The sequence below is a fragment of the Canis aureus genome, chromosome 23, assembly GCF_053574225.1.
Source record: "Canis aureus isolate CA01 chromosome 23, VMU_Caureus_v.1.0, whole genome shotgun sequence".
In the NCBI taxonomy this organism is placed as follows: domain Eukaryota; kingdom Metazoa; phylum Chordata; class Mammalia; order Carnivora; family Canidae; genus Canis; species Canis aureus.
The window spans coordinates 25,607,449-25,633,976 of record NC_135633.1 but is presented as its reverse complement, the minus strand read 5'-3'; the positions used below and the strand labels follow the sequence as shown (position 1 = coordinate 25,633,976).

At 48.7% G+C, this 26,528-nt stretch overlaps 4 protein-coding genes across 16 annotated transcripts in view; 2 read left to right on the top strand and 2 right to left on the bottom strand.

Annotated features, from left to right (window-relative positions):
* LOC144294830 (folate receptor gamma-like) overlaps positions 1 to 11,607 on the bottom strand; it is a 21,307-nt gene extending 9,700 nt beyond the window's left edge. The window contains exons 1-2 of the mRNA XM_077866835.1: positions 10,849 to 11,607; positions 4,362 to 4,463 (exon numbers count right to left, since the gene is read on the bottom strand). Of these exons, the coding sequence (XP_077722961.1) occupies positions 4,362 to 4,421 (60 nt within the window). The 5' untranslated portion in view covers positions 4,422 to 4,463; positions 10,849 to 11,607. The remainder of the gene's footprint in view (positions 1 to 4,361; positions 4,464 to 10,848) is intronic.
* On the top strand, positions 11,024 to 14,903 carry ANAPC15 (anaphase promoting complex subunit 15). Of its 11 annotated transcripts, none has more exons than XM_077866855.1 (6): positions 11,793 to 11,906; positions 13,064 to 13,148; positions 13,291 to 13,415; positions 13,899 to 13,958; positions 14,280 to 14,417; positions 14,560 to 14,903. In XM_077866855.1, exons 3-6 carry the CDS (start codon positions 13,296 to 13,298, stop codon positions 14,617 to 14,619), a joined length of 378 nt encoding a protein of 125 aa, XP_077722981.1. In that variant the 5' UTR covers positions 11,793 to 11,906; positions 13,064 to 13,148; positions 13,291 to 13,295; the 3' UTR covers positions 14,620 to 14,903. The 11 variants fall into 11 exon arrangements, with proteins under 11 accessions (XP_077722980.1, XP_077722975.1, XP_077722973.1 ...); XM_077866856.1 differs by having other exon boundaries at positions 11,794 to 11,906; positions 13,064 to 13,118; positions 13,286 to 13,415; XM_077866852.1 differs by having other exon boundaries at positions 11,794 to 11,906; positions 13,286 to 13,415.
* On the bottom strand, positions 12,387 to 20,925 carry LOC144294832 (transmembrane O-methyltransferase). 3 transcript variants are annotated; one of them, XM_077866843.1, is made up of 4 exons: positions 19,753 to 20,925; positions 18,037 to 18,311; positions 16,361 to 16,557; positions 12,387 to 15,879 (listed from the first exon to the last, which is right to left on the bottom strand). In XM_077866843.1, the coding sequence occupies exons 2-4, from the start codon at positions 18,293 to 18,295 to the stop codon at positions 15,559 to 15,561; spliced, it is 777 nt and encodes a 258-aa protein (XP_077722969.1). In that variant the 5' UTR covers positions 18,296 to 18,311; positions 19,753 to 20,925; the 3' UTR covers positions 12,387 to 15,558. The 3 variants fall into 3 exon arrangements, with proteins under 3 accessions (XP_077722969.1, XP_077722966.1, XP_077722968.1); XM_077866840.1 differs by having other exon boundaries at positions 20,485 to 20,925; XM_077866842.1 differs by having other exon boundaries at positions 19,181 to 20,923.
* LAMTOR1 (late endosomal/lysosomal adaptor, MAPK and MTOR activator 1) lies at positions 20,727 to 26,528 on the top strand. The gene is made up of 5 exons (XM_077866875.1): positions 20,727 to 20,912; positions 24,607 to 24,752; positions 25,002 to 25,079; positions 25,430 to 25,556; positions 25,898 to 26,528. The coding sequence occupies exons 1-5, from the start codon at positions 20,871 to 20,873 to the stop codon at positions 25,988 to 25,990; spliced, it is 486 nt and encodes a 161-aa protein (XP_077723001.1). The 5' UTR covers positions 20,727 to 20,870; the 3' UTR covers positions 25,991 to 26,528.

Here is a 26,528-nt window from a genome sequence, read left to right as displayed (position 1 = left end):
TACAAAATGTGTGTTGATCTACTGTTTATGTTACTGATAAGGCTTCCAGTCAACAGTTGACTATTAGAAGTTAGGGTTTTGGGGAGTCAGAAGTAACTAACCTCTAACCTGCATTGTTCAAGGTCAACTGTATATTCCATTTGTATATACAAATGATAGCATACTGTTCTACACTTTGCCTTTTTTTTTTATTTTTTTTTTTATTTTTTAAATTTTTATTTATTTATGATAGTCATACAGAGAGAGAGAGAGAGAGAGAGAGGCAGAGACATAGGCAGAGGGAGAAGCAGGCTCCATGCACCGGGAGCCCGACGTGGAATTCGATCCCGGGTCTCCAGGATCACGCCCTGGGCCAAAGGCAGGCGCCAAACCGCTGCACCACCCAGGGATCCCTACACTTTGCCTTTTTGGGGATAGTTTCATTATACAAAAACTTCATAAAGCCAAGTCATCCACATTTACATATTTGATAGCACATCTGATAATGTAACTTTCAAGTTACTTCTTTATGCTTTGTATAGTCTGAAATAGATGAAAATGCTCTCTATAGCAAGAACCCTTTCATTAACCATTATAAACAAGTTAAGAAAGTAGGTACCTGGCTGGCTCTGTCCGAGGAGTGTGCAACTCTTGATCTTAGGGGTTTATTTTTTTTTATTTTTATTTTATTTTATTTTTATCTTAGGGGTTTAAATTTGAGCCCTACGTTGAGTGTAGAGAGATTACTTAAAAATAAAATCTTAAAAAAAAAGTGAAGGAAGAAAAGTTCATTTTTTTCAAGTTAAATTGCTTGATCCTTAGTCTGTTTCTCAAACATTATTGCAGACAGTAAAGTTGCTGTTAGCCTAGGCAGACAGATGGTATTGTTCCTGTTTTTTTAATAATGTATATTGATGTCTTCCCATTATGATTTTGGGAAAACCTCCAAATCCTGTCATCACTTATTTGACTAGTAGAATGCCTCTCCTGGGGCACGGTCTGTGGTTTCAGTCTGTTCTCAGCACAGTCCTGCCGCAGGTACACATAAGGTGACAAGGTCAGGGTGTGGTTATGAGGTGCTCACCTAGCCCCCTCTGCCTGCTGGAAATCCATCACCACTGAGAACCAGACCCCAGTCAGCAGTGCTCTGCCCTCCTCCTGTTGAACCAGCCTGTGATCTTCATCGTGTTGCTGGTCTTAATACCTTCGTTCCCTACATTGGGATATGTATCTGTTTTCCTTCTTTAGGAGTAGTTTGGAAGTGTAAATGAAAGTCTTTTGTAGCCTACTAAACACTTATTACATAATCACACTAGTCCTCACATACTGAGAACCTCTCTACGCCAAGTAGAATAATGGATGCTTTACTTTGTTGTGTCTTATAACTCTCACGACTCACTGCACTAATGACATTATTATTTCCAACATACTCATGAGGAAACTGAGGCCTTGGGAGTTAGGTGAATTCCCAAATAGCTAAAAAGCAGAGGAGTCAGGATTTAACCCAAGCTGATTTAACTGCAAAGCCCATGATTTTTTCACTGTAATGCTATCTCCAGATACATGGTCTCATTTTCTTGCCTTACCTCTAAGAAATTTAGCTGGGAAACCACATGCTACGTTGACTTTTGAGAATAGCCTTCAGAGCTTCTCTCCCCAGAAATCTCTTAGTCTGTAAAATTCTTTTTCCACTTCTGCTAAGTTTTGCCAATGAATGCAAATAAAGGAAATATAATATTTTAGAAATAAGAGTATCATGTGACACCATTTCAACCAGAGATAAGCTTAGATTTTTCATTAGAAGTTCTTCCTAGCCATGTGATTAAGCAGGTATACAAATCATAAATGATGTAAAAAAGAAAAACACAAGGTTTCCATTGCTTTTTTGAAAAAAGCTAAGGAAAGACACAAATAAATCTATAAAGGCAGTCATGCCTGGAGCAATGCTGAGAGCATGCCCAGACCCAAGGCTTATAATTAATCTCATTCTGTGCAGTTGAGGGGAAAAAGCCCTTTCCTATGTGGGGGTTAGAGAAGGGAACAGTCTTTGACTGTTGTGAAGTGAAGTCTATGTCACCTCCCCTTGAGGTGAGCGGTCACAGAGCCTGTTTGTGCTCAACAGGTTCTGTGACTGCTCCGACCAATAGAGTTTGGTAAAACTGATCCTTTGACAATTTCTAGCTCCAGACCTTAAGGGATGATTATGGACTGAATGTGTCTTTCCAACATCTGTATGTTGAACTCTTACCTGCCCCCTACTGTATGATGGTATTAGAAGGTGGGGCCTTTGAGAAATGATTAGAGTTGGAATTAGTGCTCTTATAAAGATCATGAGATGTTTCTCCTTCTGCCTATGCCTGTACCTTTCTTTCTGTGTCTCTCATGAATAAATTAAATCTTTAAAAAAAATTTTTTAAAATGTCACGAGAGAGCTTGCTTCCCCTCTCTGCTCTCCACCATATCAAGATACAAGGAATGGGCAGTCTGCAACTTGGAAGGGGGTGGGGGGTGTGGGGAGCGGGGAGGGTGTCACCAGAACTTACCATGCCCATACCCTGATCTTGGACTTTCAGGCTTCAGAACTGTGAGGAATAAACTTTTGTTATTTAAACCCCCTGTCTCTATGGTATTCTGTTATAGCAGCCCAAACTGACCAAGACAAGGACTAGCAGCTTCTACTTCCTGTTTCTTAGAATATTGGCTCTTAGGCCCCTGAGCCACCATGTGAGAGGACTGACTGCCATGTCAAGAAGCCCATGGGATACATGGAGAAGAGGGGGCCTAGCTGAGGCCAGCCTTCCAGCAAACCCTGCCCAAGGGCCAACCACGTGAGTAAAACCATCTTGGATGTTCAGGAGCATCCCAGACATAAGCTCAACACTACCAAGTAACCCTAGTCATTGCCACATGGAGCAAAAAGAGTATCCAGCTGAGTCTTGCCCAAACTCCAGACTCATAAAATCATGAAATATAACAAGATAGCTATTAAACCACTGTGTCTATTTGATTTTTTTAACTTTGAATTTTGGCATAATCTTTGAGTTCTAGAAAAGTTGCAAGAGTAGTGAAGAGAGTTCCCATATACTTTTCATCCATGTTCCCCAAATGTTGACATCTTACATAACCAAAGTACATTTTGGCCAGAAAATCAGGGAAGTTATGGCCCTTTCAGAGTGTATCATATCAAGGGATATATGATGTGCACAATGTCTTACTGCTAGCAATCATTTGGTTAAGGTGGTTTCTCTCCATATAGGTATTAGTTTTCCCTTCGTGAGTAATCAGCATTTTGTGGGAAGATGCTTGGACACTATGCACACATCCTCATCACCCTGTCCTTCACTTATTTTAACATCCAATCCTGCCTGGAACAGTAAACCACAAAGCCAGGGGATGGTGCAGCGATAGCTAACTGCTAACACCGTGAGAGTCAGTGTCATCTTTTTTTCAGGCTCTGAGAAACAATTTGGCTTATCACCTTAATACAGCCATGTAACAGTTACATCTACAGAATTAACAAAGTATTTCACAGAATTCCTCATCACTGCAGGGGATGATCAAGTTATTTGATCATTGACGAGTTTTAATCTGGAAGTGACATGATTCATTGGGCGATTTTGAAAGATCCAGCTGGTGTGTGCAGATGGATTGCATGTGGACAGGGCAGGTGGATCAGGTAGGCCTCAGGAGTCCAGGCCTGGAATGATGGCTCCTTGGACCAGCAGGATGGAAGTGGGGATGCTGTCAATTAATCAGTTTGAGATCCACTGCGTGCCTACTATGTGCTAAGCTGTTGTAGGTGCTTGGGCTACAGCAGTGAACCAGACGAAGTCCCTGCTCTCATGGAGGCTGACATTCCAGGGAGGGAAGGGAAATAAGAGAAAATAAATGGAGAGGGGCACCTGGGGGCTCATTCAGTTAAGTGTCTGCCTTTAGTTCAGATCATGATCCCCTGGAAGGATCTCCTCTGGAGAAATAAAGTAGGGTAAGGGAATAGAAAGATAGAGGAGGGACTTTTTTTTTAAGATTTTATTTATTTATTTATTTATTTATTTATTTTTATTTTATTTATTATTTTTATTTTTATTTTTTAAGATTTTATTTATTTATTTGAGAGAAAGAGAGCATGAGCAGGGGGAGGGGCAGAGGCAGAGGAAGAAGCAGACTCCACTCTGAGCAGGGAGCCCGATGTGGTGCTTGATCCCAGGACTCCCGGGATCATGACCTGAATCGAAGTCAGATGCTTAGCTGACTGAGCCACCCAGCCACCCAGAAGAGGGGCTATTTTGTATAGGAAAGATCTACAAGGTGATATTTGGGCAGAGGCCACAGTGAAGTAAGGAAAGGATCCCCATGGATATGGAGGGGTGTTTTATACTTACAGGTCTCAGCCTATCAATAAGCAATGTTGTGGTTGGACTGGCCTGGCCCTTGTGGTTCATATTATGAATGTAAGATGCCTTTCAGCAATAACGTTCAGGAAGCTTTGAAAAAAATAAAGATTTATTACTTACAGAACCTGGAAATTACACAGCAAGGTCTCCACCGGCATAGACCGCACATGGGCCTGGGGTTCTGCTTTTATTGGGGTCAAGGGTGGGCGCCTAGGGTTTCACGGGCTCACTCTTGTATTTACTTATTCATTTATTTTAAGACTTTATTTATTTGAGAGAGAGAGAGGGCATGAGCAGGGACAGAGGCAGAGGGAGAGGGAGAAGCAGGCTCTCTACTGATTAGGGAGCCTGATGTGGGGGCTCCATTCCAAGATCCTGAAATCATGACCAGAGCTGAAGGTAGATGCTTAACTAACTGGGCCACCCAGGCACCCCTTCTATTTATTTGTTGGTTTAGGTTTTATTTTTTTGAGAGAGAGAGAGAGAGTGTGAGTACAGGCTCCCTCTGTATTGGTGAATTTTAAACATAAGAGCAGGGGGGTGCCTGGTTGGCTCAGTTAGCAGAGCATGTGACTCTTAATCTCAGGTTTGTAGGCTGGTGGAGTTCAAGCCCCATGTTGGGTGCAGAGCCAATTTAAGGTAAAAAACAACAACAAAATAAGAGTGGGAATCAAAGTGCAAAAAGAGACAAAACAAGTGACCCTAATGGTCCAATGGAAATCAGCCAAGATATTTAAAACAAAAGAGCCTCAGTTGGAGGTGGAAGTAGCCTGGCTCTTTATCTAGCCCGTGGTGTTGGCAAAGTGTTTATTGGAAGTGGTTGTCCTTGGGGATCCCTGGGTGGCTCAGAGGTTTAGCACCGCCTTTGGCCCCGCCTTTGGCCCCGGGCGTGATCCTGGAGACCCAGGGTCGAGTCCCACATTGGGCTCCCTGCATGGAGCCTGCTTCTTCCTCTGCCTTTTTCTCTCTGTGTCTCTCATGAATAAATAAATAAAATATCTTAAAAAAAAAAAAAAAAAAAAAGGAAGTGGCTGTCCTTGAAGCAGATGTGTCAGTAATCAAACTTAAGTCAGGCATTTGGGTTGCAAGAAAGAACAACTGGATCTCAAGGTTTACACTATAATCTACCCTGTGATTCTGAGGTATCAGACCCAATGGTAAGGAGATTAACTGGCAGGGTAGCCAATCTGTTAAAAGTCAGGGGTAGGGCACTTTGTAACCCAGAATACGCACATCTAAATAGGATTATAGTTGCAAATGTAGTGATTATACAGACAATAGTCTGAAATCCAGTCCATAGCCATTGTCCTCAACTTGAAAGGTCTATCCATGAAAACAGGCTAGTGATCTCAGTTCACCTAAAATCTCTCTCTTTCTCTTTTAAAATATTTTGTTTAGGGATCCCTGGGTGGCGCAGCGGTTTGGCGCCTGCCTTTGGCCCAGGGCGCGATCCTGGAGACCCAGGATTGAATCCCACGTCGGGCTCCCGAGCCCGATGCATGGAGCCTGCTTCTCCCTCTGCCTGTGTCTCTGCCTCTCTCTCTCTCTCTCTCTGTGACTATCATAAATAAAAAAAAAAAAAAAAAAAATTTAAAATATTTTGTTTATTTATTCATGAGAGACACAGAGAGAGGCAGAGACATAGGCAGAGGGAGAAGCAGGCTCCCTATGGTAAGCCTGATGCAGGACTTAATCCCAGGACCCACCATCTGAGCCAAAGGCAGATGCTCAACAACTGAGCCACCCAGGTGCCTCTAAAATCTCTTATCCCACTTACCTCTATCTACATTACTTGCTCCCAACAACTATGTTTAGATTACTCAAAAACTTTATTAGACACTAGACAAAGTCAGTCATCATCCCAAGAGACTTTTCTTCCTGACAAAATGTGTATTAGAGATAACATGAATTTGCTCAACCACTGAGCCCAGGCGTCCCTAAACTAGCTTTTATTTACCAAAGGTTATCCCAGATCATAAGAACTTGAAAAACATTTGGGTTAGTTTCTGTATATCTGAGTTTTAGGAATATTTAATTCAAAAGTGCTCATTTTTAAGCCAATTAAATAGAGCTCTTTTACCAACTAATTTTGGCAATACCATCTGGTGGTAGAGAGAGAGAGAAAACCACATGTACATACATATCATACATCCATCGACATTTATAAACATGCAGAGATAACAGAGACCCTATAGCTTCTGTTTCAAAATTTTCACCACGAATCAGGTACATTAATATAAAACTCACTAGTTTATAAATAACAGTTGAGTCCAAATTGACAGATGGAACAAGTTAAGGTTGCCTGCTCCAATGGCTAAAGCTTTTTACTAATGTTTGTGAAGACTTCTTAAGATTTGTATTTGTGTGGGCGCATGGGTGGCTCACCGGTTGAGCAGCTGCCTTTGGCTCAGGGCATGATCCTGGAGTCCCGGGATTGAATCCCACATCGGACTCCCTGCAGGGAGCCTGCTTCTCCCTCTGCCTGTGTCTCTGCCTCTTTCTCTGTGTCTCTCATGGATAGATAAATAAAATCTTAAAAAAAAAAAAAGAGATTTGTATTTATGCATGACAAATAATCTTAAATTACTTCCTTGGGTGTTTACATCTTCAAGGGACAGAGAAAGAATGTAAGTTTTCTCCTTGGAGTTTTAGTGCCTTTTGGATGGTTTGATCGTCCCTATAAAATATAGTAGCATTGACCTCCAATTAGGGGAGCACCTGGTAAAAATAATTCTCTGGACTCAGGGTCAAATGCGACCTCTTCAGGAATGGAAATGAAGAGGGATCATTTGGGTCATTATGGTCATGAAAATGATAAACCCAATGGACCATGCTGATTTTGTATATAGCAGGAGATGGGTTTCATCTTGGTTTTCCATTCACTGTAAGCCTTAGCAGTGATGACTGTGATGGAAGGATGAGCATGGAGCGAGGCAGTAAATATCGAAGTGAGGACAGGAAGGGTCCTGGTATGAATATCGGGGGCCCTAGGGGCCTCTACCTTCCCACTTCCCTCTTCCTCCTCACTCAAATAAATAAATAAATACATAAATACATAAACAAAATCTTAAAAAACTAAAAAAAAGAGGGATAATTTAAAGTGAGGATAGGGAACAAATAAGTGGCCCAAATGGTACAGTTATCAAAATCAGCAAAGATCCCAAAAACAAAAGTGCCTTGGTGGAGGGGAAGTGACCTGGCTCTTGGTTTATTAGAGATAGCTGTGCATTGGATGCTTCAGTAATTAAAGCTTAAGTCAGGCACTTACTTTACATAAGAGAAAAGAAACCAACTGTCAGTTTACACTGCCAGAAGGATATGTTCCAGGCTGGGGGAATCGTAAGCCCAAAGGCTGTGGAGCAGGAATGTACTCAGTGCATTTCAGGAACAGGTAGCAAGGAGGTATTGCATTCACATCGCTCAGCTCTCACTCTTTCTGGATCCTGACTACCATCCTGTCCACATCATCTCAGAGCTACCAAAGCCCATCCCATCTGAGTCTCCCTAGCATTCTTTCTCATCTTTCTTTCTCTATCCCCAGTTCTGCCCCAAATTCCTAGTTCTTTCAGTGTTCTTCAAACACATCATCACCTTTCAACTCCATGTCCTTGAAGGTAATCATGCCTCTTTATACATTGCCTTCTCCCTCTTGTCTACCAGTAAACTCCTACTCATCCCTCAAGGCCCTCTCTAATGCTTCCCTGGAACAAAAGTCTAAACTTTTCTCCAGAACCCATTCATCTCTCCTTCCTCTGTGCTCTCATATGGTCTCCACATACATTGATTTTTTTTTTTTAAGATTTTTAATTTATTTACTCATGAGAGACACAGAGAGAGGGAAGGAGAGACATAGGCAGAGGGAGAAGCAGGCTCCACACAGGGAGACCGATGTGGGACTCAGTCCTGGGAGTCCAGGATCATGCCCTAGGCCGAAGGCAGGCACTAAACCGCTGAGTCACCCAGGCGTCCCAACATACACTTATTTATTTTTTCTTTTTTTACATACATTGATTTTTAACATTTACTACCCTCTCCTATAATTGTGTATAATTGTTTTAGTCCTCACTGGACTGTATTTTTCTCTAGGACAGGGATTATGTCTGCTTCTGTCCCTAGGACCTAGCATGTGTCTGGCATTTGCTTGGCACTCAATAAATGTTGACCAAACAGTGGAACAAATGAAGGAATATGAAGCAAATTTCTTAATCTCTCAGTCTTAGTTTTATTATCCTTGAAATGAAAGCAACTTAAACATTCAGCAAGGTTAAATGATGGATAAGGAATGTAAGACAAATGTCACCATCATTGACTGAATTGCCCAAGCCCAAAATAGGAAATCACACAATATTTCCACTTCTCCCATTTCTTTTTTCCCTCCCCCAAGCTAACCAGTCACTGTGGCATGTTGAACCTGGCTGGACCTTGGTAAGAAACTCTAGGTTACAGGAGGATTTCCATTAGGCCAGAGCTGTCAGGAAGCATGGGAGGCAAAGGGTGCTGGAGGTAGGGAGTCTATAAGGAAAAGAAGCAGGAGGACTCATGGGGACATAGGCCACAGGAAGAACAGGTAAGGGATCCAGGAGAAGGGAGACATCAGTCTGAGTCCTGGGGACATAGAAACCACTCAAGTCTGTGCCCTCAAGAATTTCTGGTCTGCTAGGGATACAATAGAATCAATTTGTACAGAACAAGGCTGTAGGGGAGCATCACCTCCTTCCTCATACCTCTTCTGTACTCGGCTTACAGGATACCACCCAGCTTGCCTGCGTTTCTACTTATATTTTTGGACCCCCTCAGTCTGATCTGATGCTTCTCCTAGTTTCCTTAAATGATGAATGTTGAAGGAAACTATTTTCCATCTACACTCATTCCTTTGATGATCTCATATCATCTCATGGCTTTAAATGCCATCTATGTGCTGATAACTCCCAAATTGATATCTGCAGTCTAGATCTCTCCCCTGACCTCAGACTTCTTGCCCCCTGTTCCTCCTGCCCTCTCACCATCTGTACTCTAATGAGCATTTTAAACTCTGCACACACCCAAAAATGAGCTCCAGATAGTTCCCTACATAAAACAACATCTCCCTTGTCTTTCCCATCTCAAGAAATGGTAACGCTGGTCTCCCAGTTGTTCAGTTCAAAAATCTTGGCTCCTTTCTTCCTCTGATATTCTGCATCCAATCTGTCAGCAAGCTCTCTTGTCCCTACCCTCTAAATATATTCAACATTCAACCACTTTTTATCCCCCACCTCTGGATTATTGTAATAGGCTCCCAGTTGGTCTCCCTGCTTCTGCCACTCTCCCTCCTGAATCTATTCTTCATAGAACAGCCAGAGTTAACTCTGTTAAAATGTAAATCAGATTGTGTGGATCCTCTGCTCAAAACCCTTCACAGGATTCTCAACATGGAGTAGAAGCTAAAGTCATTATTGTGACTCACAAGGCTGTACTATCTGGCTCCTGCTACTTCTCCGTCCTCATCTGCAGCTCTCACCGTAGTACACTATGCTTCAGCCATTCTAGACCCTTTGCACTTGTTCTCTCTCTGAAATGCTCTTCCCTAAATATCAGAACAGTGCTCGCCACCCCTGCACCCCCGGCTTTTTCTTTAGACCTTTGCTCAAAAGTCACCTTCCTAGTAAGGTTTTCCTTGGCCCCCCTATCTAAAATAAAACCCCTCCCCTCCCTGCTTCTCTGATTTATGTTTTTTTTTCTAGTTTTTTTTTTTTTAAGGATTTTGCTAATTTATTCATAAAAGACACACAGAGAGAGCCTGAGACATAAGCAGAAGGAGAAGCAGGCCCCCTGCAGGGAGCCTGATGTGAGACTTGATCCCAGGGAGCCTGATGTGGGAGCCTGATGTGAGACTTGATCCCAGGACCCTCCTGGGAGCAGATGCTCAACCACTGAGCCACCCAGGTGCCCCTCTCCTAGGTTATTTACTGCAATCCTGCAATCCCAATCTTAAAACTGTATTTTGTTTATCTTCTTTGTTGTTTATCTCTCCTATTAGAATGGAAGCTGCATGGAGATTGTTGGGGGGCATCTGTTTTGTTCCCTATTGTATACCCACTACTTAGACTAGTGACAGGCATATAGTAAGGCACTAAGTACGTACTTGTAGAATGAATGAATGAAAAAGGTGGACATTTCCAAGAGGCAAATTTTACTCTTCACTTTTAAGAAAGATTTTGTTTATTTATTCATGAGAGACACAGAAAGAGAGGCAGAGACACAGGCAGAGGGAGAAGCAGGCTCCATGCAGGGAGCCCGACGTGGGACTCGATCCTGGGACTCGATCCTAGGTCTCCAGGACCAGGTCCTGGGCTGAAGGCGGCGCCAAACCGCTGAGCCACCCGGGGCTGCCCCAAATTTTATTCTTTAATGAAAAGCTTCATGACTACCAGAACTGCTTGGAAACACAATCACGTTAACATACACAGTACACTACCACTTAAACATGTAGTCTCACCAAATCCTCCCATCAGTCCAGGATAAGAGGAAGGATGCGCAGTTTATGAAGTTTATGGTTGAAGAGGAAACTGAATCCAGACCGGGGTGGAAAAAGGACTTGTTAAAGCTCACACATCTGGAGTGGTCAGGAGCGGAATCAGGGATGATTGCTAGCTCTAGAAGAGGCTGGTGGGTGATGGAGCTTAATGGGGGGTTGGGTTCGAAGAACTGCCGTTTGACAGAAGGCATGATCTCTGAAGGGGAGGCTGACTCAGCGGTTGCCAGAACAGACTCATCAACAAAGGACTGGGAGAGATGACGAGGCTGACCACTAAAGGTATTTAAACCAGTCCCGGAAAGGGCAACTGAATTCCCCAAAAGTGGTGTCCTGAGGCTGACTGGTCACTGAAACCCGTACATGAACTCAGATGCAGAGCTGGACAGGCAGTCGTAAGAAACCGCTGAGTCCACTGTGGGTCTGTGGAGCCTGGCTTCTCCCCTGGACTGTGAGGTCTACGGGGGCAGGGACCGTGATCTAGATTCATCCCCAGCTTCTAGCAGAGCCTGGAATACAGTAGCGACTCAACTATTTCTGCTGAAGTCATACATACATGCACCAACCAAGAAGCTGAGGGTGAGAAAAGACAGACAGAAGGGGCATAATATCGCCCCGCGATTTGGGGGTAGAAGCAAACGAATTTTCTTGGGACGCGCGGCAGGACAAAGAGTTCCAGTGCTAAAGCAGGTAGCTGCTGCCAGCTATTTTCCAGCAGGGCTTGGCAAGCAGATCCTGGCTAGGGACGAATGGGCGGGGTTCGATGGGGCCGTTGGCGGGGGGGCGGGCAGCAGGGGAAGCCGAAGGGCGGAGGCTCAAGGAGGGGCCAACGGAGTATGCAAATTTCCAACCTCAACTACGTGCTGAGATGTGTAACGTCACATCCGGTGGGGTGGGCGGGAGCGGGAAACAAAAGGAGAGCAAAGGCGCATGCGTTGGTGGTTCCCGGGCTCTGGTGGGTTCTTCCGCTCGGGCAGAGAGAAGTGCTTCCGGGTCGCCGCCGGCTGCCGCCTCCTGGCGCGGTAAGTACGGAAGCCAGGCTGCGGCCTCTGTCTCCTTGCCCCTTCTCGTCTCCCTCTCCCGGAGGACCCCCGCGGTCCTGACCCGGCTTCTCAGGGGCTCCACGTTCCGACTCCTTTCCACATTAAAGAGCTCCAGTTCATTGGCCGCTTCCTCGAGGCTAAGCCCCACCCAGTCGCCCGAGATCCGTCCCTCATTGGTGTCCGTTTCTGTCACCCACCATTCCTCCCAGTTAATTGGCCCCATTCAGGCCCCGCTCCTTTCGCGATTAGCAGCCCTATAAGGGTAAATGCCTGCTCGAATCCCGCCCCTGCATTCTTCGTGTTGGTCCACCCCGCGGTCATTATCATAATGAGCAAAGAGTGGGCGGGGGCTTTGCGGCGAGGAGGGGGCTTTCGGAGCCTCGGGGTCTGGCCTCTCCTACGACCGGCCGGGAGTGAGGGTGGCTTGTTGTGCTGCTGACACGGCCCGGGAAGCTGAGGTTCACGGAAGGGCAGCGGCGGGCCCGGGATCGGCTAAATGAGTTTAGGGCAAAAGCAGAAGTAGACGTCGGTCTATTTCTCCTGCTCATCTCCTCTAGTGCCTGGCCTCGATTTCTTCCCCGCGGAATATGATGCCCCAGCTCACTTGTGACCTAGAGTCAGTCGTTGCCTGTCGCAGGGCCTCAATTTTCCTGTGAGCTGAAAGGTTTTAATTCAAATTCTCTGGGACCTTTCCGGTCCCCCTCAGCTGCTTTTAATCCGTGCCGAATTTACATTATCCATTCACGTTAGTTCATTCAGCTTTCCATTTACTTATTCATTCATTTACTCATGCCTTTAGAATGTCTTCCTGAACCCTGCTGCACCCCACCCCAGTTTAGCTGGTTCATGAGAGAGGTGGTTAGTGTCCTAAATTTCTGACACTGGGTAAGTATGGTATGGATCATCATAGAGGGGCAAAAAGTAGGTCTTAGTGTTTGGAGGAGGTAACGATAGGACCAGAGGAGCCCTGCTGCCTCTGATTTTGTAATGCCAGTCTGCATTCTGGATTCATAGCTCTACATTTGGCTTCCATTCCCCTCCCCGCCTCCCCTTGAACTACTTTACTTCTCCATAAAGTAATTTATCAGAATAAGTATGAGGGTGGTATAATTGTTATTATTCCCCCCATTTTACAGATGAGGAAACTGAGGCTCATAGAGGTTAAGTGACTTGGCCAAGGTCAAACAGCTAGTAAGTGGTGGAGCCAGGACTCAAACCCAGGTCTGTTTGATTCCCACAGAGAAGAGCTATTTCCCTGCTACCTTCTACTCCACCCCATCCCCAAATCAAACTATAACCAAATAAAACCCAAAACCAAACACATCTGACAGCTGGATTCACCTGGCCCTTTACCTCAGTCTAGGAGCCATGTCCACCTTGTTTCCCTCACTCTTCCCCCGTGTGACTGAGACATTGTGGTTTAATCTGGATCGACCCTGTGTGGAGGAGACAGAGCTGCAGCAGCAAGAACAACAGCATCAGGCCTGGGTGAGTAAGGACCTAGCACAGTGGTGGAGCCTCTTGGAGGAGCTTTTTGCCCTGAACTGGGAACAATCAAACTGGGAGGCAGGAGGCCTAGATTCACATCTTTGTATTACCCTGACTTACTGTGGGCCCGTGAGACTTCTGAGCCAGATTGGAGGCCAAGGCTCTTTCCTCTGAAACATAAGAAATAATAATTTTGACTTTATTGAGGTCCTAGTAGGTGCCTTATTCTAGACTGATAGTCTCTCACTTTACCCTCACCATCATCTTAGGAGGCCACAGTTTCCTCCTAAGAGAGTTGACGTAGTTGGATCGAGTTTATAAGTAAGTGGCAGATGATAAGAGACAAAGAGATTGGCTCTTTCTGGCAACTGGAAGGAAGCTTCACCCTTGAGGGGACTTCTTAGGGGCAGAGTAGGCCAGTCTCATGTCCCTGACCTGTCCTGCTCAGGCTCTGACTCTGCTCTCCACCTGATTTGGCTACAGCTCCAGAGTATTGCAGAGAAAGACAACAACCTGGTACCTATTGGCAAGCCGGCCTCAGAGGTGAGTGGTTCCAGCAGGTAGGGCTTGTGTGGAGCCCAGGTGGACTAAAGCTCTGCTCTACTTCTGAAGGTCCTGCCTCTGACCTCAGAGCGGTTGTGGTGTTCAGCTCTGGATGGAGGCTATAAAGAGGGTGTAGAGTGGTGGCCATTGAACCCAGCACTAAGGTCCTATAGAACATGCATCAGCCTGCTAGACTCAAAGGAGCAGAGAAAGGTTGGGGAATGGAGGGTCATGCACTGGCCCCAAAGACTGGCTCCAAGTGGACCTTGAGCTGGTCCAGGCACTCTTATAGGGCCTATAGTCTTTCCCCTGTCTCACCAGCACTATGATGATGAAGAAGAAGAGGATGAAGATGACGACGAGGATAGTGAAGAGGACTCAGAGGATGATGAGGATATGCAGGACATGGATGAGATGAATGACTACAATGAGTCACCAGATGATGGAGAGGTCAATGAGGTAGGTAGAGGTGTGGGGGAGGGCCCCTGCCCCTGACCTAACTAATTGGTGGCCAAGAGGTACAGAGACTCTGGTGCCAGACGGGCAAGATCTGGGACTGGGGCTGGCTGGGTGGCTGAGGCCCCTCCCCACCCACACCCAGCCTTCTCTCCAGGTGGACATGGAAGGCAACGAACAGGATCAGGACCAGTGGATGATCTAGGTAGACAAGGCAGGGTGGCCTCAGGTAAATTCCAGGCCAGCCCAACTTACCCTGCATCCTCTGCAGAACCAGCTGATTGCCCCAGTGCCTGAAAGCTCACCCTTGGGTATCTCTTCAGCTGCTGCCAGGAACTGGTCTCCTTGGCTCCTCCCAGGCCATCAGTTTGCCCGTGATTCCCCAGGGCCTGAGCCCAACCCACCTTTCTGCCTAGTACCTCACCCTTTGGTTGCCAGGTATAATCTCTTTCTAACTCTCTTGAATAAAGACACAGGACTGATTTTTTCCCCCCGTGTCTATTCCCTATTTGTTGGTGGGGTGCAGAGGAATCCAGCATCTTCTCTTGAGCTTTAGGAAGAGGGCACACAAGGGACTTCAGGCAAGCCTACCTGACCATGTGGTCCAGGGCTAAGCAAGGCCAGGGTGGCCCTAGCCATGGGCCCAGGCTTCATGTCCGTTTCCTCTGGCCCAGCTTGTATCCATACATTCCTTCAGAGCTTCTCTGTTTCCTCTGATCCCACCTGGAACTGCATGGGCTGGGGAGGGCAGGCTTTCTGAGTCTCAGAGATGGGGGGCCCCTGGAGCTCTTCCAGACAGCTTCCTTGGTATTAGGAGAGCAGATTAAATCTCAGAGCAGCCCAGGGATTCCCTTGGAGTCATCCAGAAAATCAGTGATAGAGTTGGGTTGGGAGCTCAGGACTCTTGCCTGTTAATCCATAGGTCTCTCTGGAAGGATAGGTAGGGGCCAGTGAGACCAAGCAGTCTGACCTAACTTGACGCCTCGTCAGTGTGGAACTGGAGTAGGGCAAAGGTGGGAGGACAGCCTCCCCATCCCTGAGCCCAGCATGTGTCAGGCCACAAGCAGAGAGGGGAGGAGATGTCCTGAGGTCCTTGTTTGGATGGGGGTGGAGGGGCAGCAGTAAGTACCCCTGGGCCTGGACCTCAGCCAGGCCCTGCATAGGTGAGCTGGGCTATGCCATCCTTGATGGCAGGGAAGTCTGGGAGGCCAGTGTGGTGGAGGCGACAGCGGTAGCGGCCACAGTTCTTGGCATACTGCAGGAAGCGAGGTGCACCAGGGAAGAGCACGTGGTCAGCCAACACAGTAGCACCAGCTGGCAGCAGGGCATGGGCCTCCAGCAGCTGCAGGTCTCGCAGGTAACATCGGGGCCGGTGTGCCAGGAGCACCAAGTCTGCCCGACTCAGCTGGTACTGGGTTCGTAGACATGGGATCACCTCCTCTGAGCTACTCACAATGAGCTCCACCTGTAGGGGTGGGAGGAGCTGGAGGTGAGGGTGGGAGGGACTGTCTCCCAAACCAGACCACCTCCCCCAGGATCTGGCTTACTTTATGCCAGGTCCTGGCCTAAGTCCCCATGAGTGTTCTCAGATTTCCTCTGTTTTCAGAACAGACCCAAGAGGTCAGGATCAGTATTGTGATTTCCATTCTGGCAGTGATGAAGCTGAGATTCAGGAAATTAGGTCATAAAGGTCACAAGAGGTAGACTAGACTAAGGGTTCAGACCCAGGTTTGCTAGGCTCCAGAGACCTTCCTCTTAACTGCTCCTTTGTCATCCAGCAGCAAATATGACAAATGACTTGGAACAGGGGGACAGGAGTTCACACATCATCCAAGGTCCCAGTCCCCTATGTGGAATGGAGCTGCTGCTTTCCCCTGGGTGGGATTCCTTTACTGGGGAGGCTTGGCTAGGGCAAGGCTGGGGGTGGAAAGGAGGTGGGTGCTGACCATGCGCTCGTCAAAGCCAGCCAGGCGGATGAGTTTTTCAGCCACTGCTGCCATGCGTGGGTCCCATTCCACGGTGAGAAGGCGGCCCCCAGGGGGCAGAGCACGGGCAAGAAGCAGTGTGGAATACCCGAAGTGGGTGCCCAGCTCCAGCACACACGCAGGGGTCTTCTCCTCCACCAGTCGCGTCAGGATCTGACCTGAGGGGAAGATGGCTGTTACAGCAGACATGGGAGATGGATTTGGGGTCCCTGATAGAAAAGGATCTCGAATGCCCACTTGCCTCACTGCAGCCCCAACCAGCTGGGGTCTCCTCTCGGACTACAGCTCTAGCTGCCCCACTGGTTCTCCCTTCCCCTCTTTCAGTTTCACTTCATACCAGCCATTAGGCATCTTTCCAACAAACAAATCTGACCCTGTTGCTCCTTAGTTCCTGTGATCCTCAAGGCCTTTGAGATTTAACTTGAGATCCTTAGCCTGACATTCAGGACCTTCCTGGACCTGATCCTATCCAACTTTTCCATTCTTCCATCTGTAGCCTCTACCACAGCCCTCCCAAACAGTGTGCCCAAAGTCAACCAAGGCAGCGCTGGCTCATTTTTTCATGCTGCACCAGTGTATGTGGCTGGCTCTGCCCTTCCCCTCCCCTGTCCTTATCTACTTGGCCAAGCTGAAAGCAATTCTAGGGTCTGCTTCCTCCAGGAGGGCTCAAACAGAAAGAGCCACAGGCTTCTGAGAGACTGTTGCTAGAACATCCAGTTTCATTTCCTCTTATTTTGTTCATTGAATATCTTTCTAACCTTGGAATTGGAAAAATTTCTTCAGACTCTAAAAGCACTTGTGCTGGGTGCCCAGGCAGCTCAGTCGGTTTAGTGTCTGCCTTTAGCTCAGGTCATGATCTTGGGGTCCTAGGATCGAGCCCCAAGTTGGACTCCCCGCTCAGCAAGGAGTCTGCTTCCCTCTCTGCTTCTGCCCCTCTCCCTGACTTGTGCACACTCTCAAATAAAATCTAAAAATAAAATAATAGGGATCCCTGGGTGGCGCAGCGGTTTGGCGCCTGCCTTTGGCCCAGGGCGCGATCCTGGAGACCCGGGATCAAATCCCACATCGGGCTCCCGGTGCATGGAGCCTGCTTCTCCCTCTGCCTGTGTCTCTGCGTCTCTCTCTCTCACTGTTGCCTATCATAAATAAATAAATAAATAAATAAAAAATAAAAATAAAAATAAAATAATAGAATAAAAATTGAAATAAAGTAAAATCACTTGTGCCAGGACCTGGGACTCCAACAAAGCCAGGCATTACTCTGAATGGGATGTAGGAGCCTCCGTGATTGGGGGAGAAATACTTAGCACAGATAATTACAAAGTTATGAGTTATATGCTGAGATGGTTGTCCCCTTTGTACTGTCCCCTTTGAGGCCAACATTTGTGGTTGATTCATCTGTGTGGCCTCTGCCTCCTTTTCCAACCCAGCACTTAGTACAGGCCTAGTACAAAAGTGGTGGCAATAACTGTTAGATGAATGAATAGCTTTGCCCAGCCCCCTCATTTGTGGAGGAGAAAAGAGAGACTCAGAGGATCAGGAACCTGCCCAATGCACCCAGTAGGCAGTGGTAGGTCCCAGACCTTCCTTACCATCTTAGGGGTGCTGCCTGGAGCAGAAGGGTAAGGAACACTGACCTTTGACAGGCCCCATGTGGCCCAGGTACTCGCAGTGGCTGCTCCAGTGGTCCAGGGTGGTGAGGATATGACTGGGGTCCCCAGGCAGGGCGTGGGTGAGCACATAGCTGAAGGCCCGCTCCTCAGCCCGTAGCCCTGACAGGCAGTCTCGGAGGCTCCGCAGCAAGACCATGCGCACCAGCAGTCGGAAGTAGTGCCGGTACCGCACCAGCAATGTCACCACCAGTGGCAGGAAGGCCAGTGCGATGGCGGGGGACATGGTCCCCACCAGGGCTCTGAGGTGAGAAGAGGCAGGGAGGGAAACCCACATCCACCATTTGTCATTTGTATTAATTGTCCCTATGTTTTACAAACCATAGCTCAGAAAGGCTGTCTTTTGCCCATAGTCACACAGCAAAATGGGGATTTGAATCTGAATTGGTTCAATGCCAAAACCATGTACTTACTTTCAAGGACTTCATGCTAGTCTGTGTTCTGCATCCATCCCCAAACCACCTCTTCCCACTTCTGCCCCTTGGTCCTATCTTCACCGTGCTTCTTCCATCCGTTTCCCCTCATCTCTTTAGTCACCTCTTCTGGACCACTTTCCATAGTCCCCTGAGATATCCCCCACCCAGCCTCCCCTCTGCCTTGTCTCCTCTGACCCATTAATGTGGAGCAAAAGAGCACAACTTTGTAGTCAGAAACCCCTTCGGGCCTTGTGTGCTGCCTCAGTAAAAGGCAATCAAAACACTCCATAGGGTGTTAGGATGCAATTCCTTCCCACCCCTCCATCTGTTCTTTCCTGAGGTTGGGAGGAGTCCCTGAGTCTCTGTCTCTTCTCCAGTCCTTTCATGCCTCCTCCCCTGCATTTGCCTTTTCTGTTCTCTTTCAGAATTCTTTTTACAAGCGTGTACACATACAGCACCCACTGTCCCCCCAAGCTCGAGCCTCTTCTTCCAGGGCCCCGATGGGGGATAAGTGCTCTTTCCTCTTGCATACCCTGGATGATCCTCCCTTTCCTCCACATCTGCCCCTTGTGAGGCCTCTGGTGATGGTGGGGACTAAAATTGAAAGCAAGAGTGTAAAAGTGGATGTGAGTAGGTGAGTGATAGTGAGTTTGAACTGGTATGCTTGGGAACCCACACTCAAGAGCCCTGCTTACCTGGGCTGGAGGCTCCGGCTGGGGGAAGATCAGAGCATAGGACAGGAGGGGGAGTCCTTGGGGCTAGAGAACCCTGAGGCAGGCTGGACCTGCTCTCAATTATTGATGCAGAAGCTGCTGCTGTCACCTGAGACCTGCAGTTCAAGTTACTAGCTGCAGGAACAAGGTGGGTCTGACTCTTACCCTTCTCAAGCCATGTAAGAATTTACAGAATTTCAGGGTCTTGATCTGAGGGGTATTAAGAGCTACTGGGTTCAGTGACCTCTCCTCTAACTCCTTGTATGTCCCCTCCCAGGACAGGGGACATGGTGTGACCCAAGGTAATGGGAGGCTGTAATTTACTCAATTCAAAATTCAATTGACATTTTGTCTAAGCAAATGCCGGGGTGTGGGTAGCAGAGAGGGGTCAGATCTTGTTCCTTTCCTCCAGGAACTCCCAAGTTTGGAGGAAGAGACTGATCCAGAAAAGGAGAATAAAACATAATCCAGTACTCCACTGATACACTTTAGGCTTTTTTGTGAACCTCTGTATATCTAGACAGAACATTGTGTGGCACATTACAGATAATTACTTGATTCAATAAATGAAGAAATCCGTATGGGATAGGGATTAAGCACAGGGAGCTGAGGATGCCCAAATAATGGGATTGGAGATGGCAATCAGGAGGTTACTGTTTGTAGTGAGGCTTGAAGACAGAAGAGACACCTAGTAGGGAGACAGTGTACAAGGCCTCGTGTGGAAAGTCCAGAGGGTCTGTCAGGAAACTGCAAATATTTTCTTTCTTACGGCTGGCTGGCGAGGCATTACTCCGATTCCTGCACCACCACCAGCCCCCGTGACTCAGATGCTGGAATGGGAGGCAGGTAAGAGGCTCTGCAAGATCTTGAATGACAGACGTGGACCTGTGTTCAGCGTCCAAGGGAAAATATAGGATGGTTCTAAGAAAAGAGCATTGTGTGTTAGATTACTATGGTTGCTTAAGAAAACCAAGCAAGATTGAAGAGACGTGCCTAAGGGCAAAGACGGCGAGGTGGCCTCTATCTCTTCCAGGTTTGAGCTCTGCTCTGCCTTGGTTTGTGTAGGAGTAAGGGCTCTTCTTCCAGTAAGTTGTCGATCCTTAGTCCAGGGTGAGAACTCCATTGGGTGCCACACTCTATGTGTCCCCCAACTGGACGCTAGGCATCTGGATCCAATGTACACAGAGACTTGTGTGCTCTAGAAGCGTAGGGCGTCAATTCCAATCGCCCCTCGCATGGCATTTAGGAGACCAAATCATAATAGCTTTTGGTAAAAGTTCACTCACTGGCCCAGAGAGGTAGCTTGGCAGCCACGCAACCACATAGCACGAGGGCCGGCCGCAGAGAAGAGCCCCCAGAGCCGGTGGACGAAGCCTCGATCTCTGAAACTGGGCAGAGGCTGAAGTCATGTGATCCGCCCCTCCCTTTCTCGCATCATGTGCCTCGAGTCTTGTCAAGCGAAGCGAGCCTTCCCATTGGTTGGCGATGATCACGCGGTGGAGGCGGGGCCGGAAGCCGGGGTGGCGGCGGCCGCGGCGCGGCTCTGGGAAGGGATAGGCGAGGAGGAGGGTGGCTGCCTGCTGGCTGTAGCCACGGGTCATGTGACCGGAAGGGCTCCCGACGGACGCCGTCCCTCCTCGGCTCGGCCTGAGCGCCCGGCCCGACCCCGGCCATGGGGTGCTGCTACAGCAGCGAGAACGAGGACTCGGACCAGGTGCGGCCGCGGCGGGCGAGGCTCGGGAATGAGGGTTGCGAGACTGGGGCGTCGGGCTCAGAAGAAAACCTGCAGAAGAGCGGGAGCAGGACTGCGGGGCTCATATAGTACGGCGGCCGGGAGGGGACAGATTACAGAGGGGACGCCCGGCCGGGCTCCTACCCCTGTTAAAGCCCCAGCTTTCTCTACAGTCTCCGCACTGGGGTGTGCAGGCAGGTGCTTGTCCCGCTCGCTCCCACCCCTTTCATCTTATCCTACCCTTAAACCTTTATAGCCTTCAGGATCCTCAGCCTAGGTCTCTGGGAAACATGGTCTCACCAGTTTTCTGTGCTTTTTCTGTGCTTGTAGGAGCGGGCTTTGTGAATCCATTCTAGGGATGGGTAAACTGAGGCTCAGAATTAGTTTGTCCTGCATGAATCAGGAATCTGTGTCTGCTCTCAGCCCCTGGGGTTGGAGAAGGAAGGTCACTGCTGATTTGGGGTCAGAGAAGGCGTCTGGAAGTAGGTGGCATTTGAATTGACCAGTGAAGAATTTAATAGAGACAATGACATCGAGATATGTGGGAAGTTGGGAAGTTACAAAGTGGGTTTCTGCTCTGGCTGGATTAAATGAGAGAGATGGGATGGGGAGCACAGTTTTGCCTGCCTCGTGCAGTTTTTGCCTGGGGCCTGAGGGTTCCTTCAGCTAGACGAGTAGTTGTCCTGGGAATTTGTAGATCTGATGCCTTTGCACAAGAGATTAAGCTGGAAAACTTGTGCAGTTTTTCATTCTCCCTCTTCCACTTGGTGCATTCTCACTTCTCACACCTTAAACCCTGCCCTGCCTGCCTATCTCTTTTTAGGAGTGGGGAGACCTTCCCAAGAATGAAGTCTCAAGCTCTTTGCCATCACCTTTTTGATTGCCTCTAAGCCTGGATTCTGCATTTCAACACATTCTAGACGCAGAGACGATAGAAAGATTTCTGCAAGTAGCTCAGAGTCTGGTGGGGAAGATGGTCACAGAAATGGACTATATTACTAGTATTTGCGAAGTAGGTCTTTCCTCAGTCACTCACATGAACCTATTTTGGATTAAGGACTTAAGGCTAGGAAATGTCATTTGTTTGAGAGGCATGGGTAGCTCCTGGGCCTCATTAATTTTCCAAACACTCAATGAACACATCTTATTTCCTATGCCTTATGTTAGGCATACTTTTTTTAAAAAATTTATTTATTTATTTATGATAGTCATCACAGAGAGAGAGAGAGGCAGACACAGGCAGAGGGAGAAGCAGGCTCCATGCACCGGGAGCCCGATGTGGGATTCGATCCCGGGTCTCCAGGATCGGGCCCCGGGCCAAAGGCAGGCGCTAAACCGCTGCACCACCCAGGGATCCCATGTTAGGCATACTTAATGCCTACTACTCCTCAGTTCACCTCAGTCTCTTAGAGGAGACAGTATTCCCGTCTACTGGGAAAACAAGGGTAGTGGGAAATCATCCCCGCAGGATAATACAGACTCTTGCAAGGAAAGAGTCAAGAAGAATTAGTGTCTTCTAATAAAGAATATTGGCTTCTAGTTGGGAGAACTAGGCTTGCTGCTTTCCTGAATTTCATCTTCTTCTTGACAGGCTCTCACTTCTGTTTCTAACCCCCCAGAGAGGTGCTTGATCAGTGCTGGGTGATTTGAGGCTTCGTGTGGCAAAGGTCTATACCATACCATTCACTATCTCAGAGTCCCTCTCCCACTTTCATCTCTACTCCTTTATTATAATAAAAAGAAACCTATTACACATTTTTCAAAGGCCTTTTATAGTTCTTTCATTTGATTTTTGCCAAACGTTTGTCGTATAGGTACAGGTCCTGTATTTAAAGGCAAGGAAAAAAAAAAAAAATAAAGGCAAGGAAAAAGTTTAGAGAGACTAAGTGATTTAGCCAAGGACAGAGAGCCGAATAGTGCCATAGTCACGGTGTCTTGATACCAAGCCATGTGCTTTATACATTGGACCAAGCTGTCTCTTTCAAACCTGTGCCCGTAGACCAGGTGGCTAGTCATGGGCAAGCCACATCTATGTGTCTAGGGCAGACAGTGAAGCCCTGACTCCTGGGTTGACACTGACTCAGGGACAGCCCTTGGTATGGAAAACCTCTTCCCTGCTGCAGTTGCCTGTTGAGGGTGGGATGACGTTATTTGTCCACTCTGATGGGAGTAGCCCAGCCTCCTCTGGGAGTCTAGGTCTCCAGAAAACAACTTTGTTCTTGAGCAACCCGATGGGAAGCTTATGCTCCGTCTTGCAGGCAGATCTGTCTCGAGTAGGGCTGGGGGAAGGATGACACCCAGGAAGCAAACTCAGGGTTCGTGATGGAGCTAGCTTTTCTGTGAGATAGCTCGGTCTGTGGCAAGCCTTTTGTCTTTCTAGCTCTTTAATACTTAGCCTGTGTTTTTAAGGGGGAGGGGCCGTGTTTTTAAGGGGATAGGGCAGAGTCCTACAGCTTTTGTCTCCTGTTGTGGGGAACTGGGGACACTTGGGCACCCTGGGCTTGAGGAAGAGTGTTGTGAAAACGCTGGGCCTGCCTAGGGTGGGGCGGGAGGAAGTGGCCCTGTGTAAGGAGGGTTGTGGAGTCAGGAGCCCTCCACGGGAAGGGCTGTGGTAGGAACTGAGAGCGGCCTGGAGTGGAGCACTGGTGGTCTGGCACTAAGGGTCGGTGAGTCAGCATTAGGCAGGATAGGCCCCTTGTCCTTGGCTTTGTCCTGGGCACCCTTGCCCTTTATGGCTTGGATAGATAACCAGCAAGTCTGCTTATCCAATTTGAAGCTGACACAAAGCCAGCAGGGATTTGCTGCTAATGGGCTCAAAGCAGGGTGGTACCCGGAGACATTGTGGTAGATGAGAACGAGGGACTGAAAGAACGAGGGGAAATATACACAGAATTGTGAAGGACCAGGGAGACCTGGTTTGGCCCCAGGTTAATTCTGGGGGTTTGATTATCAGCATAGGCTAGCAGTAACACGGACTACGGAAAATCAGCAAAACCACAATAACAGAGGTGTGGTGGATTGGCAAGGGAGGGAACAGCTCCAGTGTCAGGCCAGGCTTCACCAGGGGCACCAAGTATAGTCCTGGGAGTCATATACAAAGAGGACATCAGAAGAGAGTGAATACCTGTGAGTAGAAGGGACCTGCCCTCAAGAAGGGGGCACACTTGGGACTGTGTGACCCAGAGACTGGGACTCCTGCCCTGACATTATACGAGGAATAGAACTGTCTGGGTTCTCAGGGCGTCTGTCGTGGGAGCAGCCAGCTAGCTGGGGAGGGCCTGGCCTGGGGATCAGGAGTGCCATTCTTAGGCTCCTGACCTGCAGCAGTTTCTAGACCTCATTCCTCTGGCTTCCAGCTTCCAGTATCCTTTGTCTGTCAGGTGCTGGACTGTTTTCTGAAGCTCTAGACCTGTTACTGAATATATGCTTTGTGCCTGTGTCCATCTTTTCAGGGCCTCTAGGACTGCTTGGTTCCACTTTGATTCATTCTAGACCACCAACTCAGCTGAGCTCCTGAGGGCAGGCAGGACTGAGTCTTAGCTGACATGCCATACACTTGGGCACTTAGGGTATTTTTTGGTGCTTCAGGGTCAGAGCTGGGCTGAGAGAAGAGCCCAGGAAAGGCAGGTTGGACTAAAGGGTCCAGGGCTGACTTCTCTCCTATCACCTCACCTAGGACCGAGAGGAACGGAAGCTGCTGCTGGACCCTAGCAGTCCCCCTACCAAAGCCCTCAATGGAGCTGAGCCCAACTACCACAGCCTGCCTCCCACCCGCACAGATGAGCAGGCCCTGCTCTCCTCCATCCTTGCTAAAACAGCCAGGTGAGCACCACAGGACCAAGCCTGGGCAGAGCTTCTCTATCCATGTTAAAGGATGGACAGAGGGAAAGGGCCCAGGACATGGGGGATGGGACAAAGTCAGTGGCAAGAGGTGCTTCTGGGCCCAGTCCTACTCCACTGGGCGGGCAGGGCCAGTGGTGTCAGATAGCCCTGGAGTTGGCACTTGGCAGTGAATCCCGTGTGTCCCTCTTGAAGCACCTGTCATGTTCCCTCTGCCTCCTCTCCCCAAAGCAACATCATTGACGTGTCTGCTGCGGACTCCCAGGGCATGGAGCAGCATGAGTACATGGATCGGGCAAGGCAGTACAGGTGAGACCTGGCCAGCTTGGGTCCCCCCTTCAGGCTCCTTGGGCTCCTCCCTGCCCCTTATCCAGCTTTGGAGCCTGGGCCCCAGGCCAGGCTTCTGGTTTGGGTGAAGCCCAGGAGATGGACGACAGATCTCTCCGCTACCTCAGCAGATGTTCGTGTCAGCCCTGTTTGCCCCGTGGCCCTCAAGGGTGCGGAGGCCAAGGGAGGTGGGCCTGAAGTGAGTTTGTGGTGAGCAGAGGTGCCTGTCACCCTGTTCCTCTGGCCCAAGGGACTGAAGCTTGCCTGGGCTGGGCTGGGCTGGGCAGAGCAGACTGGCCTGACCGCTCCCCGCCGTCCTCCCTCTTGGCCAGCACCCGCTTGGCTGTGCTGAGCAGCAGCCTGACCCACTGGAAGAAGCTGCCACCGCTGCCATCTCTCACCAGCCAGCCCCACCAAGTGCTGGCCAGCGAGCCCATCCCCTTCTCCGATTTGCAGCAGGTGAGCCACCCCTGAGCCCGCCCGCGCCTACCCTTCCCTTATAGCTGGGCTGTGGCAGAGGGCTCACCCTCTCTGTCTCAGAGGCGGTAGGGAAGTGGAGTTAGGGAGCCTGGTAGCTCGAATGCCCCACTCACTCTCACCTTACTTTGTATCTTCCCCTCTCTACCTTTATTCTCTTTCTCTGCTTTGTACTTTTCTGTCTTTCCCGTCATTACCTTTTTCTTTGGCTTCCTGTCCCCCACCACCCCCTCCTCTCTTGCTACCCGATCCCCCTTCCCCGGCTTTCCGGATCTCTCTTCTCACTGTGTCTCTCTGTTGCTCTCGTCCCTGGTCCCTCTCAGGTCTCCAGGATAGCTGCTTATGCCTACAGTGCACTTTCTCAGATCCGAGTGGACGCAAAAGAGGAGCTGGTTGTACAGTTTGGGATCCCATGAAGAGAGGGATCCTTGGACAGCTCTTCTCCTCTCTTCACCCCGTCTCCACCCTGCCTCCCCTGGGCCCCCAGCCTCACTGCGGCTCACACAGTACCCTAACCTGCTACTAATCACAGAGAAGAGTGTGGAGGAGGAGAAGAGTGAGGCTGGAAGCCTGAGCAAATGAGGACAGAGCAAGGGAGGGCAGAACCATTTGGGACTGGTGTTCAAAGCCCTGGCCAGGGATGGGGTGGGGGTCAAAAGATTAGGGCCTGGTAGGTCTTCACTGTCACTGGGAAGGTGAAGATACCAGTGTGAGGGTGATCCCTAGGGGGCCTATAGGGGCCCCCTTCCCACCCTTTCTCTTGGCCTCACTCCTTCTCCCTCTCCCTGACCTGGTGCTCACATGCACCTCACTAGGGTTTGTGACCAGGGTCTGGACGAGCTTGAATTTGAATGAATTGAGTTTGTATTTCTAGCACCCTGGGTTTTTACATGTTTGGGGTTTTGGGGTTTCGTTTTGGTTTGTCGCCCTCGATAAAGGAAGTGTATTCATCTG

What these genes read in the sequence shown, in the direction of transcription:
- ANAPC15 (XM_077866849.1), top strand. Translation starts at nt 11,815, where the DNA reads ATGCGTTGGTGGTTCCCGGGCTCTGGTGGGTTCTTCCGCTCGGGCAGA. An exon ending in GGCTGCCGCCTCCTGGCGCG is followed by an intron (nt 11,907 to 13,285) that starts GTAAGTACGGAA and finishes CCTTTACCTCAG; the next exon opens with TCTAGGAGCCATGTCCACCT. An exon ending in ATGATGGAGAGGTCAATGAG is followed by an intron (nt 14,418 to 14,559) that starts GTAGGTAGAGGT and finishes ACCCACACCCAG; the next exon opens with CCTTCTCTCCAGGTGGACAT.
- LOC144294832 (XM_077866840.1), bottom strand. Translation starts at nt 20,522, where the DNA reads ATGTGGTTGCGTGGCTGCCAAGCTACCTCTCTGGGCCA. An exon ending in CCACATGGGGCCTGTCAAAG is followed by an intron (nt 16,558 to 18,036) that starts GTCAGTGTTCCT and finishes TCTTCCCCTCAG; the next exon opens with GTCAGATCCTGACGCGACTG. An exon ending in CTGGCTTTGACGAGCGCATG is followed by an intron (nt 15,880 to 16,360) that starts GTCAGCACCCAC and finishes CCACCCCTACAG; the next exon opens with GTGGAGCTCATTGTGAGTAG.
- LAMTOR1 (XM_077866875.1), top strand. Translation starts at nt 20,871, where the DNA reads ATGGGGTGCTGCTACAGCAGCGAGAACGAGGACTCGGACCAG. An exon ending in AGAACGAGGACTCGGACCAG is followed by an intron (nt 20,913 to 24,606) that starts GTGCGGCCGCGG and finishes CACCTCACCTAG; the next exon opens with GACCGAGAGGAACGGAAGCT. An exon ending in GATCGGGCAAGGCAGTACAG is followed by an intron (nt 25,080 to 25,429) that starts GTGAGACCTGGC and finishes CCTCTTGGCCAG; the next exon opens with CACCCGCTTGGCTGTGCTGA.